This window comes from Gossypium raimondii, chromosome 1, assembly GCF_025698545.1.
Source record: "Gossypium raimondii isolate GPD5lz chromosome 1, ASM2569854v1, whole genome shotgun sequence".
Taxonomy (NCBI): Eukaryota; Viridiplantae; Streptophyta; class Magnoliopsida; order Malvales; family Malvaceae; genus Gossypium; species Gossypium raimondii.
This window is the reverse complement of record NC_068565.1, coordinates 44083430-44098259: the sequence shown is the minus strand read 5'-3', so window position 1 is coordinate 44098259 and position 14830 is coordinate 44083430. Positions and strand designations below refer to the sequence as shown.

At 32.6% G+C, this 14830-nt stretch overlaps 3 protein-coding genes across 3 annotated transcripts; 2 read left to right on the top strand and 1 right to left on the bottom strand.

The window, feature by feature from the left end:
- The first annotated feature begins 5433 nt into the window (after positions 1 to 5433).
- On the top strand, positions 5434 to 8664 carry LOC105785956 (L-ascorbate oxidase homolog). Its single transcript, XM_012612170.2, has 8 exons — positions 5434 to 5905; positions 6003 to 6112; positions 6578 to 6848; positions 6987 to 7089; positions 7167 to 7512; positions 7599 to 7964; positions 8068 to 8146; positions 8225 to 8664. The coding sequence occupies exons 1-8, from the start codon at positions 5756 to 5758 to the stop codon at positions 8435 to 8437; spliced, it is 1638 nt and encodes a 545-aa protein (XP_012467624.1). The 5' UTR covers positions 5434 to 5755; the 3' UTR covers positions 8438 to 8664.
- A 275-nt stretch (positions 8665 to 8939) lies between these two features.
- LOC105785954 (GDSL esterase/lipase At5g55050) lies at positions 8940 to 10749 on the top strand. The gene is made up of 5 exons (XM_052634164.1): positions 8940 to 9377; positions 9454 to 9593; positions 9721 to 9948; positions 10186 to 10432; positions 10541 to 10749. Exons 1-5 carry the CDS (start codon positions 9143 to 9145, stop codon positions 10747 to 10749), a joined length of 1059 nt encoding a protein of 352 aa, XP_052490124.1. The 5' UTR covers positions 8940 to 9142.
- A 1087-nt stretch (positions 10750 to 11836) lies between these two features.
- LOC105785955 (uncharacterized) lies at positions 11837 to 13308 on the bottom strand. Its single transcript, XM_012612168.2, has 3 exons — positions 12630 to 13308; positions 12372 to 12491; positions 11837 to 12227 (listed from the first exon to the last, which is right to left on the bottom strand). Exons 1-3 carry the CDS (start codon positions 13185 to 13187, stop codon positions 12216 to 12218), a joined length of 690 nt encoding a protein of 229 aa, XP_012467622.1. The 5' UTR covers positions 13188 to 13308; the 3' UTR covers positions 11837 to 12215.
- Between the last annotated feature and the right edge of the window lie 1522 nt (positions 13309 to 14830).

The following is a 14830-nucleotide window of genomic DNA, read 5'->3' as shown; positions in this document are numbered from 1 at the left end:
GACTCTGTTTTGAAAAGTTTGTAAGTGCTCCTTTACCTCATGCGGTTAAAAATTATGGACAAAAGGTTAGTTAATCGAGGTAAGTAGTCAATTTTGGCTAAATGTAATAGTAATTTATGCTTGCAAATTCAAATTATATTTTAGATTTAGACTTGAAAAATAGATTGGGACAAAATAATAATAATTTAAATTGAGTTTAGGCTCTAACCTCTAATACTTCAATACTCAATATTTGATTTGTTTCTAATTAAGTACCATATTATGTAATTTATATTACATAAAATTTAAATCTATAATAATAATATAGGCATTAAAAATATGTTGTATACGTTTAAAATTCTAGAAAATAAAATATATATTAATAATCAATTATTAATTTAAATATATATACATATATTTTATTTTTATGTATCCAAATGAGTTTTGCACACTTTCATAATCCTTTAGACAATTAATCTTTCAGCAATTTGATCGTTGAATTTATAATTGTAATTGTACTTATATAGATCTAAAATACTTCTCTTACGTTTTTTTATATAAAACAAATACATAAACATTTTTATTTTCCTCAAAACATGCAAGAATTAAATAAATGGAACATAAAATATAATGATCAGATTATTAAACGATCAATCGCATAAAAGTTACGACCTGCTAAAAGTTATTATATATCTCAAATTGTTGATAGTGTAAGAAGATACAAGTTTGAGGATGCTCAAAGTTTCTTTATGGTATAAAAAAATAAATTATAAATATATTTTATAATATTATTTTTTAAAAATCATTGAGTGGTGAACATAACGTGATGCAACCTCTTTTGCTTCCCATAATTCGTTACTATTAAGTTTTTGAAGTTAATTAAAATAAAAGCTTTGGTGAGTTTTAATGGGTTGAAAGTTGAGAGCAAATCCTTCTCGCAGCCGGCAACACACAGCTCAGCAGCTAAAAAGGGAGACGCACTCGTCTTTAAACACCTAATAATAACTTCTTTCATTCACCCTTCATACATCATCTATATTATTACAATGTTGTACATCATACATGTTTTAAGTTACAGAATATTATGTAATGGTACAGATACTGTTTTTATTATATTATACAGCCATATTATATTTTTAAAAGTAAACATTATTTTATTATATTAGTTAAAAATAAATAATTACATATAATAATGTTAAACAAGTTAGGTGTTTTGTTATTCTGATGTTTTAATTTTTATTTTATTATATGGTTATATTATTTTTAAAAAATTTAAAACATAATTTCAATTGCACTAGTTTAAAAATATCTTTTAATATTTTTTCCTTAAAATCACATATTAGATTAAATAAATGTTAATAGTATAAATACTTTTTAAAATTAATGTCATTTTTAAAACATTATTTTTTTAAAAATCATGCTTAAAGGTTTTAAAAATTAGCATGTTTTAAAACTAAAATACCTGGAATTATTGTATAGAAAAACATTTTTATTAATAAACACTATTAACTTGTGCATCGCACAGGTAAAAAATCTAATCATATAATATAATAAAGTATAAAAGTATAATATTGTGACGAGTGGTATATCTCTATTTCTTTTCTATTTAATTTTATAATTTTAATTATCCATTAATAAATTTTATGAGATTGATAAAAAAACTAAGGAAAAATTAAACTATTAATAAAACATTTCCTTTTCAATATTTTAAATGAAAGATAAAACATTTTAATTGAATTATCTATTAAAATTATTTATTCTTTTAAAGTTTTAAATACTCATTATAATTTATATTATGTTAGATTTGTGTGACCTAAATTCTAAGAGATTACTTGTAAGTCAAGTTAAACAAAATATATTTTCTTTCTAGAAGATTCAGTATTTATTAGTATAATATATTCAGCATTTATTAGCATAGTTTATTTGACCTACTAATTTAGCCTATAAATAGATTCTTTTACAACCTTAGAAAATAGACCCATTAGAGATTAGAACTCATAACACATTTAGAGAATTTTGTGTTTACGTTTTGAGGGTTCTTTGTTTTTGGGTTTTCAAGGTTTAGTTTTTATCTCCATCTTTTGTACTCTTCGTTCTTTTGCCATTACAGTAAAATTATTTTTAACTGTAGTTTTTATCCTCTTTAGAAAGGACGTTTTTTTACGTTAAATTTGTGTGTTCAATTTCTCAATTTATTTCGCTATTTGTTGCTTAATCGATCGGTCCTAACATATTAAATTTTCATACTTTAAAATAGTTATTAAAATATTATATAAAATATTTATTGAAATAAAATTATAAACCTACCCTTTTGTTATTTTTAAATATTAACTTTTAAATTAAGATAGAATTTATTTAGTTTATCTATTTATTTTAGTATCTCCATATATAGTTGTAGAATAAAAAACTGGAGTTTTGTCTGTTTGTTTTAAAATGTTATATTATTATATTTTTCATCCAGTTGTTTTTTTATGTCAACTTAATATATATTTCAATATTTATGATTTTAAAGTCATACCAAAATTAAGTTTTACTAAAATATATATATTTTTAAAAGCTTATTGATATCAGATATAAATATACTTTTATTATTTTAATCAATATATAGTATGTTTTAGTAAAGGCACAACTCTTATATATTTGTTTTTTTATATTCTTTTAAGTTCACATTGTTTTCATTTATATTATTTTATTTTAAGAATTGTTATCAATATATATGTGCAAGACATATTTTTTTCTTCATTATTTTGATTAATTTTAATTTTTAATTATTTTCATCAGCATCTTTGATGTTTTGTTCAAAATAACCAATACCGAGTCTTAAAGTATTTTATAATTTCTGAACATAGATTTTTATTTTTTATTTTTCATTTATATTTTATCTAAATTAAATTTAATAAATTATTTTAAAATTTATTAAGATAGTAGTTTAGGATAATATATCTTAATTTAGTTTTTCCTTTTATTTATTAACAATTTTAAATAAAACATATGTTTCATTTTGTAAATTTGAAATTATAAAATTATAATAAGGTAATGATTTGCTTATATTTATTTATTTTAAATTTATTATTTTTAAGTTTTATTTTAAATAAAATTTAAACTTGAATTATTTTTTTATATATATATTGAAAAACTCATTTGCATTTACCATTGAAGAGGTAAAATTTGAAAATTGTAAACATGAGATTAGTGATTTATTTTACGACAATGAAAGTAATTTTGTTAATAGATAAACCTTCTATTAATTTAGACATGTATCTAATGATTTTTAATAATTTTATTTTAAAATAAAAAACTATTTTTTAAATATTGTTAACTAAAAATATTTTAAAAATACAAATTTAATATAATATTATCAAAAAAATTACGTATATGAAAAACTTATTAAAGATTTTTAAAATGGTTATTGTAGCATCATATGTTTTATGTTAGAATTGTGTGACCCAAATTCTAAGAGATTGCTTGCAAGTCAAGTTAAACAAAAACATATTTTCTTTCTAGAAGATTTAGTATTTATTAGTATAATATATTTAGCATTTATTAGTATAGTTTATTTGACTTACTAATTTTAGCCTATAAATAGGCTCTTTTACAATCTTAGAAATGAGACACACCCATTAGATTAGAACTCATAATACATTCAGAGAATTTTGTGTTTACGTTTTCGGGTTTAGTTTTTATCTCCATCTTTTGTACTCTTCATTCTTTTGCCATTATAGTAAAATTATCTTTGCCCGTGATTTTTTATCCTCTTTAGAGGGGTTTTTCCACGTTAAATTTGTGTGTTCATCTTCTCAATTTCTTATGCTATTTTTACTTGTTTGTTGTTTAATCGGGACGATCCTAACATTTTATATAAACAATTTTATTTATATTTTTAGACTTTATGTTCAATCTTTTTATAGTATTAAACCATATAAAAATAAAAGAAATACTATCCCTACTGTTATCTTGTTGCTCAGACAAAAAATTAATCAACATTTATCGACATTGTTGCTACTTTATGAAGACGTGAGTTTGAGTGCGCTGAAGTGCATTATCCTCCTATTTATACACATTGTATCAAAAATCATGAAATTATTAAAAAAAACATTTATTAACTTATTTCATGAGAAAATTGTCTTTGTCAATTGCTGGATCTAATTTAAATGCTGGACAACTACTTTGAACAAATAATTTTTAATTAAATAATATCAATTTCACGCCATTTATTTTTGTAAATTTCAACAGTTTTGAAACATATAAAAAAATTATATCAGAAGTCAATAAAAATGAATCGATAGATCGTACTAAAATGCGGGTAATTGAATCACTCTAATTATATGGGATACGAATTGGGAGAATGATTCGATGATTCTCAACTTTTTTTCTATAAAATTATTTATTTTTAAAATGTAATTACAATTTAAAAGAGAAACACGTTCAGAAATAATAACAGAAGATGCAATTACTATTAATAACAAGAGGTGTAACTAATGTCTGAATAATTAAAATTTCTTACGGTTATTTTGTGAATAAAACTTATAATGCCATAAAAGAATGACAATTTTATGCTTATTTATATTTGAATAAAATGGAAATAAAAATAAAAAATTATATCATAGACTTTCTCAAATTATACAAACACTTTTCCACTAAAATCCAAATGACATGTTTTTCTATTAATATTACAACAACCCAAAAATATAGACGATTGTTGTCTAGATTGAAATGATATTTCTTAATATATAGTCAAGGTAGAAATTACGTTGGAGGTTCGAAATATTATTTTTCAATTTTTTTTAGGTGGCTTAAAACCCTATTTTATCAAGGACAGGCATGAAGTAGATTTGAGTTAAACTAATTATTTCATATAGCTGTAACTTGTTTACAATTGAATGAGGCGATGGATTTATTTATTAGCATGACATTTGACTTGCAATCAATTCAAAGGAATTAACAAATATGAAACCTCACTGTCATCATTCTGTCAAAACTGCCCACACGGCCCGCCATTGTGAATCCATTTTTCATTATTTTCTCCGCGTACAAAATTTCCATTGTCCAAGATCCTATCTCCACCCTTCATTAAAGTGGGCCAAAGTCGTAACACCAACATCAACCGTTGATCAACCCCCCAAGGTTGGAGTTGTTGGGTCCAAAGTCCACAGTAAAGCAATTAGCCCACATGCAGATGCCGTGTGTAGCGTCAGAAATCACGGGCAATACACCATGCATTCGCAATTCAAACCCCACCTCCGCTCAGTTCAGCTCAGCTCATGCTTCAAAGCCACGCGGTTCCCCTATCTATCCTTCCTCATGTCAAGGGCATTTTCGTCGACTTGTTTGACATGTACCTACGTGTCCATTGCTCAATGGACAGTTTATGAAATGAAAGACCAACAATTTGGAAGATTTTGTAGGCTCAATCACCCCCACTAATCACACTATAAAAACATGATAACACTTTGCCCAACCAACACCCAAATCACTCAAATTCTCTTTCTCCTCTTTTCGTTTTTAGGGGGGCGTTGGATTTTTATTATTTCATTCATTAATTTGTTCATTTTTGCTTTTTAAACAAAAGGGGTTGCCATTTTTTTGCTCTTCTTTCATGGCATTGGCAATACACATTAAATAAGTCACGTATCAGTTACTAAAAGCCACATTGATGTCTCCTGTTCTGTAAAGGTTGTAACCTTTTTGTTGTTGTAAATTGCCAAAACCTTTTTTGCTACACACCTTCTATATCTTCACACATTGCACTTAAAATCAAATCCAATTTCATCACGAAATGGTGCTTAAAGGATCAAGCTTACGGCAAAGACTTGCCGTCGTTCTAGTTCTTTCTGTTTTTGCTCTTGTTCAGGCTGAGGATCCTTACAGATTCTTCAACTGGAATGTTACTTATGGTGACATTTACCCACTTGGTGTTCGCCAGCAGGTTTGTAAATTATTATAGCATGTAGCATAATATGTGCGTTATATAAATTATTTCCGGGTTTAGCTGACCTTCATCGTTTCTGTTGTTTTTTTTACAGGGAATTCTTATTAATGGGCAATTTCCAGGGCCTGATCTCTATTCTGTTACTAATGACAATCTCATCATCAATGTTTACAACAACTTGGATGAACCTTTTCTTTTATCATGGTGAGCAATTCCCATGATACTAGCTAATGTGCTTCTTTCTCTTCTTTTTTTCTGAAATCGAGTTTATAATCGAATCGGAAACTGGAGATCTAACTGGTGAAATGTAATGAACAAACCAGTAAAAAACTAAAATGGGCATATACTTAAAATTGTCTTGAATATCCGCATCATTCCAGCTTTTGACAGTGATATTGCCTATTTTATATCATGGTATTATGTACAAAATCTTTAACACCTATAATTTGGCAGCTAGTGGCTGATAATATATTATCATCGTTTCATTAAATTTGTGAAAGTGACAATGATCATTTAGACCAAACATTTTGACTTTAGTTCGTTTTTCCGACATGAAAACTCATTGGTTGGCTACTCTTACACGAGGACATAAATTATGAACCAATGTTAGCCTATAATCTACTTGTTTATAGAAATTTTGTATGTATGCTGATTTGGGTTATAAAATAGGAATGGGATGCAGCAAAGGAGAAACTCGTACGAGGATGGAGTGTACGGCACAACATGCCCAATCCCACCGGGCAAGAACTTCACTTACATTTTACAAGCGAAAGACCAAATCGGTACCTTTTACTACTTTCCATCCCTTGCTTTCCACAAGGCTGCTGGTGGATTTGGAGGCATCAGGATCCTCAGTAGGCCCAGAATCCCGGTCCCTTTCCCCGACCCTGCCGGCGATTTCACTGTTCTTATCGGAGACTGGTTCAAGACTGACCATAAGGTAAAAAAAACAACTTATACCCATCTAATAAAACAATTTTATTGTGCAACATTGACAAATACTAGAGTTCGAGTGTCACCAGTAATTTCATTTATGGTCGTTATATAGTCATAACATTCATTTTTTCTTTTTTTGCAGAAACTGCAAGCCAAGCTAGATAGGGGTCATAAACTTCCCTTCCCTGATGGTATTCTAATCAATGGTCATGGTCCTAATGGTGCATTCTTCACAGTTGAACAAGGTACACACTGGGGGTTAAATTGAACTCATTTGTACGGATGATAACAATTGGTATTATTTTTGTGTGTACCCCTACAGGCAAAACTTACAGGTTTAGGATCTCAAATGTGGGGCTTCAAAATTCACTGAATTTCAGAATTCAAGGTCATAAAATGAAGCTGGTGGAAGTAGAGGGAACCCACACCGTTCAAACCATGTATGAGTCACTTGATGTCCATGTGGGTCAATCCTATTCGGTGCTTGTTACCATGGATCAATCTTCCCAGGATTTCTACATTGTGGCCTCAACTCGTTTCACTGACAAGATCCTTACAACTACTGCCACTCTTCATTACAGTAACTCCAACAAGGCAGTTTCAGGCCCTATTCCCGGTGGACCAACCGACCAAATCAACTGGTCTCTTAACCAGGCTCGATCCATCAGGTAAAAATCTTGCTCTGATTGTTTTTCTTCATGTTTGTAAACCCATTTGTGTGCCATTCATAATATTTCATTTTGGTGCATTTCAGGACAAACCTGACAGCAAGTGGACCAAGGCCAAATCCACAGGGATCATATCACTACGGTCTTATTAACATAACCAGAACAATCAAACTAGTGAGCTCAGCTGATCAAGTCAAAGGGAAACAAAGATACGCAGTTAACAGTGTTTCTTTCATTCCAGCTGATACACCTTTGAAACTAGCTGACTACTTCAAAATTGGAGGTGTTTTCCGAGTTGGAAGCATCTCGGATAAGCCAACCGGTCAAAACATGTACCTTGATACATCAGTCATGGGTGCTGATTTCCGTGCCTTTGTGGAAATTGTGTTTGAGAACCATGAAAGCATTGTCCAGAGCTGGCACATTGATGGATATGCCTTTTGGGTTGTTGGGTAAGAAACCGACTCAAAATATTCTTCTCTTATGCACAATTCAAATATATATATATATATATATATATATATTGGCTAAACTTACACTTCATTTCCATGGCAGCATGGATGGAGGATTGTGGACACCGGACAGTCGTAAAGAGTACAATTTAAGAGATGCAGTTTCACGGTCCACCACACAGGTTAGTAACTTCCGCCATTTATTTCCACTGAGCTTTTAACAAGAGAAGGGAAACTACAACAATGACTGGTGTTTGCAGGTATATCCAAGATCATGGACTGCTATTTACATGGCACTTGATAATGTTGGAATGTGGAATGTGAGGACTGAATTTTGGGCTCGGCAATATCTGGGACAGCAGTTTTACTTGCGAGTTTATTCACCTGTGAATTCACCGAGGGATGAATATCCTATTCCAAAGAATGCCCTGCTCTGTGGCAGAGCCCAAGGGAAAAGCACAAGACCTCTCTGAAACATTTGCACCTGAAACTGTTCTTAATTATTTAACACCATTACAAAAGTATAAAATAACCAAAGCTTTAAGCTCTCTTATTCTTTTTTTTTCTTCGGAATTTGTATTTGGTTTGTAACCATAGAATTGTCAATAAATGTATCACATTAAGCATTCTTTTGTTGTGTAAAAGATTATATTATAAAGTTCAATCTCTGTTATAAATAAATCCTGTAAACCTTACTCTATTTGAAGGCATTCGTTCTGAAGACAACCCCTTAACTTGCTAAGTGCGTGGAGTTCATACAATTTTATTTTTCTGTGAAGAAAGACCAGCTTTAACTCTCTTGAGTCTTCAGCCCCATTCTCATTTTCATTGTTAACAAAATATCATTGCAACACAATTAGGAAACTATAAAGAATATGATACGCGAAAAACAGCCAGTTAGGTCAATGAAATATGATTCCTTGTTTCTATCACACCTCAGAAAAAGCCAATTAGAGCATAGAAGAGAGTGTAAGAACTGTAAAAAAAACGAACGGTTAACAAGCATTGGAATTATTATATTCCAGCTAATAGCATATAGGACAATAAATTTCTCTTGCAGCTTGCATCACCTCACCGGTAATTCCAATAGTTTTGCTTATGACTTCTTTAGAGATAAATAGTCGGTAAAATGAATCTTATAGTACAGAAACATAGGAAAATTTCTTCCCTGGATTTCCATGGCAAAAGGGTTGGCCTTTGTAGCCTTGTCATTGATCATAGGTGTTCTTCAATCAGCAAATGCAGAGGTGCCGGCCATCTTCATACTAGGAGATTCTACAGTTGATGTTGGGACCAATAATTACTTGCCTGATAGTAATATAACGGCTAATTTCCCGCACAACGGGGTCGATTTTCCTTTCCAAAGAGCAACTGGAAGATTCAGCAATGGCCTCAATACTGCTGATTTTCTTGGTTAGGATTATACTATATGCATATGTGTGTGCATAGTATTCCTCAAATTTTGCTGAGTTTTTGGTTTCCTTGTCAGCTAAATTCTTTGGTTTCAAGAGAAGTCCAGTGAGCTTCCTGTCTCTAAACGGGACACTTGCTATTAAGAAACGTAGATTTAGGGGTGTAAACTTCGCGTCAGCTGGATCTGGCCTTCTTGACATTACCGGACAAACATCGGTAAGGCTTTGTTAGTTTCTCGATAGCAAATGAGAGTTTGGTTTGTTTATTCGTCGCATCTAGTTCATGCTTGCTAGATGATCATTGTTCTCAATTAACTTTAACAAGGTTGATTTCATAGACCCAGAAAGCGAATGTTGTCCCAATGGGGGAGCAGGTATACCAATTCTCTATGGTCTACAATGATCTCGTGGCAAGCAAAGGTACATCAGAAGCACAAAACTTCCTCTCAAAATCTCTCATCTTCATCAGCGTTGGTAGCAATGACATTGTGGGGAATCACTATTCGAAGAACCCGATACCCAAAGAACAGTTCATACCCAATTTAGCAGTCGTGTACGAAAAGCACTTGAGGGTGAGAAGTTCATCTTTCTTCTTTTGAGAATAGGGAGAAGGGGTTGCAGTTACTGGGATTCGAATCCCAAACGTATTGAATGCAATCAACTGCACGAATCAACTAAGCTAAACCCCCGATTCATTTTTTTGCTTCTTTTAATCATCATCACCATCATAAAGCGGGCATAAGCCATGCTTGATACAAGCTGTCAGGACAATCTCAGTCCAATTAAACTGAAGATAAGGTAATATGCAGAATCTAATTAGTGTCGGGGCAAGGAAGTTTGGCATAATAAGTGTTCCACCAGTCGGGTGTTGCCCATCACAAAGGGTTTCGGCCAACGGTGAATGTTCAAAGGAGTTAAACGACCAAGCCGAAGCTTTCTTTTCAACAATGGACACCCTAATGCGCAACCTCAGCTACGAAAACAAGGACATTAAGTATTCTCTTGGAAATACATTTAACATCACAAAACCTGTTATTGATAACCCTCAAAATTCCAGTAAGCCTTTCCTTTCACTCCCAAATAACATTTCTGCATTATCCTATTTCCATTCCCCAAACCAAATGTTGTAAATCTTCAATTTTCATCTTTTCTTTTAAATCTCAGGTTTTACAGACGTCAAAAATGCTTGTTGTGGAAACGGTACACTGCATTGCACTCCCTTAGCAAGCCTTTGCTCAAATCGCCATAAATACTTGTTCTGGGACCTGTTCCACCCCACACAAGCTGCTTCCAGATTGGCAGCTTCTATCCTCTTCGTTGGTGATTCAAGATTCGCAACTCCTGTAAACTTTTCTCAACTAGCAGAGGCTTAAAATTGAGAGTGCGCCTATAATTTTAGTATAATCTATAAAATTCTCCTACTTAAATAGCTGAGAGCAATTTATCTGCTTATACCAGAATAAGGAGGGTGGATTTTTATTGTATACTCGAGTATTCTTGTAATTGTTTTTATCAAATATATATATCAATGAAACTTATAAGCAGGAAGAGAAACAATGTCGATGCATGCTGCTTGAGGGCTAAAACATCCATACATCCATGCTTAAAACGAAGGACAAATAGCACAAAATCTCCAGCAAGTGTAGCAAGATCATATAGCTCTCCCCACAAAAACAACCTATTGGGGAGTATAACACTCATGCTTGAATGCCCCAAAAACCTTACTTTCCTGACTAATGTGAGATTGAAACACCCTAACATTTATATTGTAAACCGTAGAGAGGTTTTTGGATATACATTACAGGATTTCATAATTCATGTGAAACGAAGCAAGTCTCTTAAAGACAAGGCAGTGGGGCAAAAATTGTTAAGACTAAAAATGCATGTTTAATAAAGTTGTCTTAAGGCTGCAATAACACCCGAGCATCAGTCCCCATTAAATTTATATCCTAAGGAGGAGCAAATTTGCAAGTCCTTAATACGAGTTTGTTGCATCATATGCAAAGATGAATGGCTGAATGCCAATTCATAAGAATGTGATTGAGGCAATGTTCTCACCTAAAAAATCAGGTTGAATTTATTCTATGATCACAACATATTTCACAAACTCAGGATGCAAGGAACTTCTTGGTTAGCTCATCCTTGAAAGATAAAACAAGAACCTGTACAGGCAGGTACTGATTTTTCATTGACGCACCAAGTCACAAGTAAAATTTTATCCTTCAACTTAGAATTCCAGCTCTCCAGTCACATTGACAGAGTAGGAGGCAAGCTTCATCTGACCTTTACAGTCATTGCAACAATTTCATTGAGGCATTGCATTGATAATTCATTCCTCCACAAAAGCCATTATCTTTCACCAATTTTCGAGGGCTAGCAGACTTCCATGTAAACAAGCAATGACAATCACTTGAGTGACACAATAGCGACTGAAAATTTAGGTTATCAGGGTCACACATGTATATCATGTACAATCTTTATTAATCCACATGGAGAGAAAGGAAAACCTTCCCAGCTTTCTATCTTATGTTCGCAACTTATTTCGTAATTTACACAATCCATGTCAAGTACTATTTCTCTTCATGTACATCAGTCAATCTTTTCTGACCCTCAAGTAAATAGAAAACTAGGCAACAAATCATATTTAAACTAACCAAACAGCTCATGTATGATCCTGAACAATAATAGTAAATAGAAAGTATTATTAGATCAATCATGTTTTATTCATTTCTAAGCACCAAGCAAACACTGCTCATATAGTAGGCCAGAAACCCCATAAGTTTATAAACAACAAAACTCGCCTGCCATTCTAGCCTGAGAAAAATTATGCAGAGATCACTCACTCAGCAACCTGCAAATGGGAAAAAAAAATTCACTTAAGCCACCAGAAACACTGACAATTGTTCATTGATAATGAACAAAACCTAACCAACTTAACACATAGATCATTTCAACATAGGACCCCACATTGGTTCAAAGTTAGATATAGACTTGCCTGGTTTAGAGGATTATCAGGAGATTTCTTCCATAGTTTCCATATCATATCCTTGTATTGATTGTGAGTAAGACCTGGCTTCTCTTCTTTAAGCCTGGGAAGCTCAGCTTCTTCAAATGCCTATATTCATTCATTAAAATAATTCAGTACTATAACTCAATACCGTGCAGTAAGATAAAGACTAAGGAACTAAATTATACTATCTTCTAGATCTAAAGAAGAGAGTAACTTATAGTTGAGCAAAGCAATGTAATGAACCTTGAAGGAAGCCTTAAGCCGCCTCTCAGGATGGCGATCCGGGGGAAGGGTGTCCGCCACAGACATCTGCGCAATCGCCTCCTCGACACTCCTTGCTTCAATCAACGAATCATCCCTATTCATGTTTGTCACTAACACCATCCTCTCATACTCTTCTTCGGCCGCGGTCCTACTCTGTCTCTTCTTCGCCTCCTCCGCTTTCTTCGCCATCTCCGCTTGCTCCTCCTCCTTCCTCTTCTGTAGCTCCGCTTCGGTCACCTTCGGCACCGGAATCGCCACACGGTTGGCCTTCTTATCCGGTTTCTTCAACGCCTTTTCGATCTCTTTCTCCTCCATTTCGGCTTGACGGCGCGCCTCAGCCTTGCGAGCAGCGGCTTCAGCTCGTTTCTCGGCTTCTTCCTCGCGTTTCTTGGTGGCCTTAGATTTAGGACCCTCGGCTTCGCGCCAGTACTGCTCTTCTTTCTCCCGTGCTTCCCGATCTTTTCGTTCGGCTTCAGTGGCGCTCTTGCGCGCACGCGCCGCCTCGGCTTTGCTGTTTACACCCATCTTCTTCGGCATCTTGTAATAAATTTGGGCGTCACTGAAAATATTGGAGAGGAGGAAATGGAGGATTGAAGCTTTAGCATATACCAACCAATGCCATAAAAAAACGATGGCACCCAGCTCGCTCTCAAGAAACTTCTGGATTTAACAATGGGGCAAATCACCAAAAAAAAGCCCTATTTTTTTTAAATTTATCGAAATGAGCTCGGTATTTTATTATTTATCAGAATAGGCTATTTTTCCGAAATTACATCCACGTCAGCGCACTTTGCTTACGTGGACACAAATCGCGCATACGAGGACGCGATTTGCTGACGTGGATGAACAGTTTATGTTTTTTAGCTTGGAAAACTTTGAAAGGCCATAACTTTTGGCTCGGTTGTCCGATTGAGATGATTTTTTTTATTTTGAATAAATTTTCGAGATCTACGCGCTAATAAACGGCCGAAGGCGGTTTGCCACAGTTTTCGTCGAAAAAGATCTTTTTTTACCCCTAAATTTTGATTTTTTTCGGTTTAGAATTGAATTTTGAAACATTCAAATCATTATTTTTCTTATTTATTTGAAGTAAACACCGGATTTTTTTTACAGAATTGTTGTATTATTTTTTCTGATTTGACACGTGTATGGAATAGGTCCAATAAATCGTTAGAACGTAAGTAATATAATTAAGATAATAACAGTATATCTATAATATGTCAATTAATTAGTTTAGCTTAATTGGTTAAGATGCTTTCTCTTTTCCCTTAGTACCTTGGTTCAAATCTTGTTATGTAATATTGAAGAGTTAATTGATTAAAAAAAATAAATATAAATACAAAAAGATTCAAAATTTATTTTTTCAAAATACCAAAAAAGCCCTATATTTTTAAAATTTACCGAAATGAGCCCGATATTTTATTTTTTTGACTGTTGGGTACTATTCACGCGCGGGTCGAAATCACGTCCACGTCAGCGCGAGATGCTGACTTGGAAGGAAATCATGCTCTGACGTGGACGTTATTTCCTGACGCGTACCCTGACATCGCGCTGACGTGGACGCGATTTCCCGGAAAAGGACAATTCCGGTAAATAATTAAAAAATGAGCCCATTTCGGTAATTTTTGAAAAAAGGACTTTTATTGGTAAATTGCCCTTAACAATGGTTTATTTCTTTATTTTTTTTATATACTTTTGATAATTAGGGAGGGGAACCAAAACTCTTGTAATGACGTAATGCTAAGTGGTTATTGACATTTTTATTATTTTTATTTAATTTCATTCTCATTCTCGGGCTAAATTAGAGGTATATGTTGATTTTAATTTTTAATTGTTGTTTTAGGTTTTTTTTAATTTAATAAAATAGGCTGATTTTGAAAAAAAGCGATTGAATGCATGTTCACCTGAACCTATCTTCTTTTTAATTATGTAAAAAACGTGTTTAACTGAATGCACTTCTCTCCAATCGTTATTTTCCCAATGGTTTTTTTAACGTTGTCAAACAATAAAATTTTTAAAAGGTCAATTGTAATTTTTTTCCTATAAATACCAGATCTTTCTTCATTTGTTTCACTTAAATCCAAGTCTTTCTATTTTCTCTAAACTCTCAATTCTCTCAACTCTCTCAATTTTATCAAGTTTTGTTCAAATTTTTTAATACATTTGTTTAAAAATACTAT

Bases quoted from the DNA above. Each gene is read 5' to 3' on its own strand.
- LOC105785956 (XM_012612170.2), top strand. From the start codon at position 5,756: ATGGTGCTTAAAGGATCAAGCTTACGGCAAAGACTTGCCGTCGTTCTA. The intron at 5,906-6,002 runs GTTTGTAAATTA...TTTTTTTTACAG, and splicing joins CACTTGGTGTTCGCCAGCAG to GGAATTCTTATTAATGGGCA. The intron at 6,849-6,986 runs GTAAAAAAAACA...CTTTTTTTGCAG, and splicing joins GGTTCAAGACTGACCATAAG to AAACTGCAAGCCAAGCTAGA.
- LOC105785954 (XM_052634164.1), top strand. From the start codon at position 9,143: ATGGCAAAAGGGTTGGCCTTTGTAGCCTTGTCATTGATCATAGGTGTT. The intron at 9,594-9,720 runs GTAAGGCTTTGT...TCATAGACCCAG, and splicing joins ACATTACCGGACAAACATCG to AAAGCGAATGTTGTCCCAAT. The intron at 9,949-10,185 runs GTGAGAAGTTCA...GGTAATATGCAG, and splicing joins TGTACGAAAAGCACTTGAGG to AATCTAATTAGTGTCGGGGC.
- LOC105785955 (XM_012612168.2), bottom strand. From the start codon at position 13,187: ATGCCGAAGAAGATGGGTGTAAACAGCAAAGCCGAGGCGGCGCGTGCG. The intron at 12,492-12,629 runs GTTCATTACATT...GAATGAATATAG, and splicing joins GGCTTAAGGCTTCCTTCAAG to GCATTTGAAGAAGCTGAGCT.